At 32.6% G+C, this 7597-nt stretch overlaps 1 protein-coding gene across 1 annotated transcript in view; it reads left to right on the top strand.

Annotated features, from left to right (window-relative positions):
* The window catches only part of LOC108693702 (collagen alpha-5(IV) chain), a 54472-nt gene that overhangs the window by 39881 nt on the left and 6994 nt on the right, over positions 1-7597 (top strand). Inside the window, exons 5-13 of the mRNA XM_018202764.1 lie at positions 194-256; positions 4118-4357; positions 4574-4735; positions 5060-5186; positions 5399-5548; positions 5655-5831; positions 6121-6285; positions 6405-6754; positions 7209-7458. Of these exons, the coding sequence (XP_018058253.1) occupies positions 194-256; positions 4118-4357; positions 4574-4735; positions 5060-5186; positions 5399-5548; positions 5655-5831; positions 6121-6285; positions 6405-6754; positions 7209-7458 (1684 nt within the window). The remainder of the gene's footprint in view (positions 1-193; positions 257-4117; positions 4358-4573; positions 4736-5059; positions 5187-5398; positions 5549-5654; positions 5832-6120; positions 6286-6404; positions 6755-7208; positions 7459-7597) is intronic.

The raw sequence follows: 7597 nt of genomic DNA, 5'->3' as shown, positions 1-7597 counted from the left end.
TATAGGTATATATATATACAATCAATAAATCGTTCAATAAATATAATTGATTTATAAATATATTGTTAATATTTAGAAAGAATTACCATATAATAAATACACTATTTCTCCCCTAAAATCATCGCGGATTAATTCCGCCGTAACTGCACTCGTAATGATCATTAGTCGTTTTAAGATATGATTGCGTTTCCAGGGTTATCGAGGACAGCAGGGGCTCACCGGCGAAATGGGTTATCCAGGAGATACAGGCGACTTTGTAAGTAATAACAGAAGCACATTTGTTTATCCCACAGTTGTTTAAGGTACCGTAACACCGGTCGATCGGTGCTGACTCTCGAGGACCGGTGAACTCTCGCACAAGCGTTTAGATAGATCCCTGAAGAACGGACATGAAGAAGCAAAACGAGAAGGAAGAGAATAGGAAGAAGGAGACAAGCTCCGACTCTCGGGACAGCTTTCGTTCCTTTTGCGAAACGCCACCTGCTCACATGAAATATCATTTGCTGGTCCAAAGTATTCCCCAGCAATGTTTAACGAGGTATCGAGTAAAGAGGAAGAAAAGAAGCGGAAAGAATCCGAAAGAATTCTGCGCGAGTCGCGATTTCCATCGCGCGATAAGCTCCAAGGAATCCACTTACACGCCGTCGAGTTAAAAGTCACCTCTGAACACACGAACGCGAATGCACATTCGGACTTTAAGTAAAAATGCGCAATACTAGTCGAAATGAATATTCACGCTCTAAAAGAGGAATAAGTTTTCGTATGTCTCGACTGTTACAGAATGATTAGAAAATTTTTTTCAAGAATAGTTAGAAAAAATCGAACAATATAAGAATAAAAAATTATTAATTTTAATTGTCACACATATGCTAATAAATTTCTTTACATTATCTTTTTTTTATTTTAAACTTCTACATAGAAAGAATGATTTTGCTGAAATATCTGAAAATTTAGTTAGAAGTTAGTTATGACACAACAAAATTATTTTCAGATCGGTATAAATTTTTAGATACTTCAGCAAAACCGTTCTTTTATTGCAGAAGTTATCACAGAGATATTAGAATAGAAATACAAGAATTTAAAATTCTTGAAATATGAAAGAAAAGATTAGTATGAAAAAGTAACTTAAATTAGAAAGAGAATTAATTAAATTAAAAATAGAAATACATATTCGTTCAAAAGAAGGATACGGATGGTAGATTTGCAATCTAGAAAGAATAGGGCACCGTTTCTCTTAAATTACAGCTGTGCGATACGAAAAGCGCGATATGGTAATGTAACGTATGCCACGAGTATTTCGGTTCGTATAAACCAGACGACGAAACTTTACGAGATTCTTAAAGCGTATAGAGCTAGATGCGATGGCCACTCGAAAGTTATCTGCACCACTTGTATTCGTAGTATTCCAAGTTACGCGCGTAGGGTTGAATTATATGCGCAATGTTACGTATCCCCCGAGGCACCCTTTTTGCTAAAAAGGAAAAGTTTAAGCACGTGTACTTACTAGTGATACAGCCGCTTATCAGCTACTTTCGTGTAGGAAGCAAGGCTTTCTTTTTGCTTCCAATTTAATTGAACACAGCTAATTAACGAACGAAACGATAGACTTTTCTCTCGGAAAATTCACAACTCCGCTAATGAAAGATCACAGAGAAAAGAGCTTTTTTCGCAATGTATGACAAATCGATCAAATTCAGGAAAAGTGCCTATCGTCATTGTTAATTCTTAACGATTCTTTTATCTTGGAGACAATTATTTAACATGTAATGTGCGGATTTCGTGTATCGTTTTTTCGAAAACTTATCTTTCTTCTTTACCTTTTGATGTCACTCGGAATATGGCATATCCAACTGTTTCTTTTATTTTATATCTTATAACTTTAACTTTTTTGTTAGGAAAGGTACATTTGGTTTTTACCATTATATTTCTTAATCTAACATTAAAAAAAAAATTGATTATAATATGTTCATTTATATGCAATACTTTTACTTAATATTCAATATGTTATATATGTGACAAAATTTATAGTGTGACATTAAAAGGTTAATATTTTTTTACCGAGACATGCACTGCAGAAAAGAAGCTTTTTATCTTTTTCTCATCATTTTATATATCAATCCTTTTAAAGAAAATTTTTATTTATTAAGAAAATTATTTTTATCATTTAATATCAAAAAAGTGTTTCGCGCCAAGTGAATACATATCTATAACTATAATATAAACTTTGTATTGTAATATAAATTTTGTTGTATCAATTTTGTATATATGCATTATTTTGTGAACAATTTATCTTTCTCCTTAATATTTTTTGTGAACAATTTATCTTTCTTCTTAATGTTTTTTACCGAGTCGTGTATTGCAGAAAAAAGCTACTTCTTTATTGCAATTTTCTAGAAATAACTTCAACTGTGTCGGCTTGAGAGCAATGCCAAGTGAATACGCGAAAAGAATAAAGAAAAGAAAGTATTAAAATGTACGAGGACTTCGTACTTAATCGCTAAATACGAAACGTTGAAATCCGAAGCGTTGCGTCCGTTGTCAGCTGCTATCTGCTGACACGACTGTCGCTGATAGCGCAAGAGTCCGTCTCTTCGCATGAGATGATGAAGGGAAGATTTTACCCGGCTTCCGAGAAACTCGATGAGCCCGAGTTCTTCTTCTTGATCCTCGGCAAAAGTCGGCTACACCTCTTGCGGACCATTAGAGAAGACACAATCGGTACCGAAAACCGGTTCTTTCATTGTCAATGCGTTAATCGTACGCGCTGCACAATTGCATGGGTAATTTTTTTATGGTGATGGCACGAACTTCGAGTCGGCACCTTTTCTCCCATACAAACGGAGGCGGATCGACAGACTTAATTCGACAAACTGCGATAACAATTTCCGTCGTTTCTCAAGAAAGATTGAATGATTCATCATTCACCCAAAGATTGAACGGTTCATCATTCATTCGCGTTCGTTAATTTTAATGTATCGATATAATTCTAGTTATATCTTAACATATATTATTCTTCATTTATTATATATTTTTCATTTATAATTTAATAAGAACTTGTCACATATGACATAATGGAAAAAAAACTTTTCCAGTATCGTATTATCATTAATTATAAAAGTAACTTTTATATTGCATCTATTTAAAATATTTCTATTAATTACATATAATCACGGAAGTCAAGGATCAATAATTTAAAAATATCATAGAATAAAATTTAAATCTTGTTAGAAACAATGATAATTGAAATATTCCCGTAGATCTAATCAACTGCATTAATAAAAGCAAAATATTATGCTTTGCATCGTTTGAAGTGTCTCGCAAAGTCCGTATCTGTAGTAGCTCCATTTCGCTCGGAGTAAAAATAAACAGGGATGGACCAGGACGTGCACTTAAATTAGCATTATAATGGACTCATAATACATGCACTTACGCTCTGCCACGCTAGATGTAACTTCAGCGTAATGCGTATGTAATATATAGGCAGAACCGGCAGAACTACATCAAGGTATACCGGGTGTCTCGAGGGTATCGCGCATGATCTCACGGTTACAAGTCTCTTGACGAGTCTTGATTTGATTAATTAAACGAGAAACTGATAGTTTCAAACATTTCAGCATACGCTGATTCAGGAGTAAGAGAAGACCTGATACTTAACTCTGAACTGTTTCGATCTATAAAAATGTAATTTATTTTCTTATCAATATTTTATTTAATTCTTTTCTCTGGTGTTTGATAACTTTGTCTATTAATGTAAGATCTTTTTTCTGTGAAATTTTTTACTTTTTATGTTTTAGAGTTTTTTTATATTGACCCAATTTAATTATAATTATTTTATTATAATTATATTGACCCAAGCAATGATCATATAATAAATTTGAACAGACTAGCAGAATTAAATGTATACTTGAACATATTCTTTAACACATAAAGATATTAAAATATATTTTGACATATTTTTTTTATTTAAAGAATAATAATGTTAAGATATAGCTTTTGCAAAGCAATGTTAATAATATTTATCAAAAATTAATTCATAAGATGAACATAGATTATGTATTAATGAAGCGAATTAACAAATTATATTAATTAAGTGGAAAATATATTTGTATTCTCTTAGGGTTTACCAGGTTCACCTGGCTTGCCAGGTATGCAAGGTGAACGCGGTGACACCGTGTACGGTGTGAAGGGTCAACTTGGCGAACAAGGAGACAGAGGAGAGCCTGGATCACCGGGTAAAGATGAGTACAAAAAAACGGAACATTCATTGCCGGTGAAAGGACCGCAAGGTGCAAAAGGCATGAAGGGTTTCTATGGTGATCGAGGTCGCAAGGGAGAATTGGGCGCCAAAGGTCCACAGGTAATTATGCTGTATTAAATGATCATAAAATTGTTAATACATTTAAAATAATATAAATAATATAACTGCACTCTCTATGAAAGATTACAAATATAAAAAATATATTATTAATAAAAAATCGAAAACTGTGATATAAATAACATAATTATTTTTTTTGCGTATTAAAATATTTTAGTTAAATATTGTGACAGTAAATAGAATGCAATTCTTATTTAGGGTCGACCAGGATTCTTGGGTATCAAAGGTATAAAAGGTGAACAAGGTGATGATGGACCAAGAGGTAAACAAGGTGTCGGAGGTCCACCAGGTCCGGCTGGTGAAAAGGGAGAGAAGGGAGCTCCAGGATTTGCTGGAATGCCTGGTCCAGATGGAGATGATGTAAGTAATATATTATAATTGACTTTATATTTAAAAATAGTTTCTGACAAATAAAATTTAATTTTTCTTTTTTTTTCAAATTTTAAATTAAAAGAATTTGTAAAATTTACATAAAAAAGATTTTTTATATCAACTTTATATGCATGATGATTTAGTTTTTAATTGTTATTACTTAAAATTATCAATGTGCATTGTAATATTTTTAGTAACATCAAATTGATTAATAAATATTTAAAGAATTATGTATGATAATATTAGATATATGAAGTTAGATATATTGCATTATTTAATAATTATTAAATAATTAATATTTATTAAATAAAGGGAGAACCAGGGGAAGAAGGAAATCGTGGTCCACCTGGTAGACAAGGAGCTGAAGGAGAACCCGGACAATACATCCCAGAACTAGATGAAATAATCATGGGAAATATTGGGATCCAAGGAGATCTTGGTCAGTGGACATTCAATATTTTCTTTTCTAAAGATATTTAATATTCGTGTCAATTATATTAATAGGTATAATTATTTTATATCTTTTTCTTAAATGAAAAATGATATTACATATAATACTTTCAACAAATTACTGAAGATTAATACTCATTTTCATCTAGAAAAAACTTTTTGCAAATCAATTTTGTAACCCAAAGTTTTTGTTTCTTTCAGGTCCCCCAGGCGAACCAGGTGAAACAGGAACACCGGGTTTGCCAGGAAAGGTCGGCTTCATAGGATCGCCAGGACCACCAGGACTTCCAGGTAATCCTGGTTTTGCAGGAGCGAAAGGGTCGTCTATAAAAGGAGAACAAGGAGATGACGGTAATTTGTTTTCTATATTTATTGTTTTATATCAATAATCAATAATTTTATAGCCTATGTCATGAATAATAATTGGCTATTTAAATTATATAAATTATTATTCCAGGCTTATCAGGACCTGTGGGACCTCAAGGATCTTCCGGATTACCCGGCTTACCCGGAATTATGGGTGCCAAAGGATTTCCGGGAGTAACGATAACTGGACCGCCGGGATCGGATGGCAATCCAGGTCTTCCAGGATTATCAGGTCCGCCTGGCGATCGCGGTGATCCTGGTCCTCCAGGTAAATTTAAAATTTATATTAATCAAAAAAGTACTAGAAATCTTTATATACAAATATATAATATATATAATATATAAAGTTATATATATAATTTTTATATATTATATATAAAGAACATTATTTTTATATATTATATATAAAGAACATTATTTAAAATTTAAAAGATTGAATAAAATTGTAAGATCAAAATGTATTTTATATATTTTTTATTATTAATTCTCTTAGTATCAATTTAATAATTTTATTCGTAAATAGTTTTTAATCATAATTAATTACAATTATTAAACAGGAGAAAAAGGTTTTCCTGGAAAAGGAATAAGAATTCGTGGCCCACCTGGAGAACGTGGTCTACCTGGAACACCTGGTATTTCTGGTCCTGACGGCTGGCCTGGCTTTACCGGCCCTAAGGGTATCAAAGGTATTCGAGGAGATGACTGTGGCATATGTGCTCCAGGTAAAAATTAACTATAACTTATAAAGAATACTTATATAAAAAGATATTTGAAAAAAAAATTAAGATAATAATTACTTATTATTAAGATAATTATTTATTTTATTTTAATTATTGTACAGGTTTACCTGGTGAGAAAGGACAACGTGGTGAATCTGGTTTGGATGGATATCCTGGAACTACGGGATTCTCTGGACTACCTGGTCCTCGAGGATTGAAGGGAGTACCAGGAAAGCGAGGTCTGCCAGGACCAGCGGGGCTTGAGGGTGATAGTGGAAGATCTGGTATTGCGGGAGTTCAAGGACCCAAAGGAGAACAAGGAAAGATATTCTTCCCACCAGGTGAGATTATTGTAAGTCCACCGGGTGACTTCGGTGAGAAAGGCTTACCTGGTCCCGAAGGAATCAGAGGTCTACGAGGACAACCAGGACCTATTGGCGACACCGGTGTACCGGGACCTAAAGGAGATAAGGTATATTTTTTCTTTTACTTTTATGAACATAATTATTTCTCCGCGAAAAAAAAGATATGTCAAATATTTTGTAAAATATGATTTAACCTTTACCCTACTAAATACAATTTGGTGCCTCATCCATACTAACGGGGACATTAGACTCTGTCCATTTTTTTCACCTATTCAGAATGATTCAAAAAATCTCTAAAAATTCACCAACATACTTTCTAAAATAAATATTAGAACTTCATTTAGGAAAAAATTTTAATAAAATGTAGTATAATTTATAATTACCAAAAGACTAAAAAAAACTTGCATGAACAGGAATCGCCCCACCTTAATAGGATAAGGGTTAATAATTTAATTTTTAATATTATAAAATTCAGTTATTCAGTTTATTATCAAATTTTTGAATCGCACAGCTGATTAATTATTATTTTCTCATTTATTCTAATTTGACAATATTTTATAGGGTGAACATGGTTCTCCTGGATTACCGGGAAAAGATGGTTTGCCAGGATGGGATGGTATTCCTGGCGAAAAAGGTGAAGATGCTTCGATACCAATCGAATTCTTACGCGGAGATCCGGGATATCCAGGAGAGGAAGGAATCAAAGGAATACAAGGAGATAAGGGTAATAAAGGAGAACCTGGTGTATCTGCAGAATATATCGCAGATAGTCAAGGTGACAAGGGCTACAAAGGTGATAGAGGAGCTCCTGGTATGTAAAATTTAAAGATTTCTTAAGATATAATATTAAAGAAAAATCTTTGAAAATTATATTTCTTTGAAATATAAATATTAATAAACTTTCTAATAAAAAGTTAAACTAAATATAAAATAATATTATTTAAATTATT

This window comes from Atta colombica, unplaced genomic scaffold (genome assembly GCF_001594045.1).
Source record: "Atta colombica isolate Treedump-2 unplaced genomic scaffold, Acol1.0 scaffold96, whole genome shotgun sequence".
Classification (NCBI taxonomy): Eukaryota; Metazoa; Arthropoda; class Insecta; order Hymenoptera; family Formicidae; genus Atta; species Atta colombica.
Note: the sequence above shows the minus strand (reverse complement) of the source record. Positions and strands in the feature narration are given on the sequence as shown.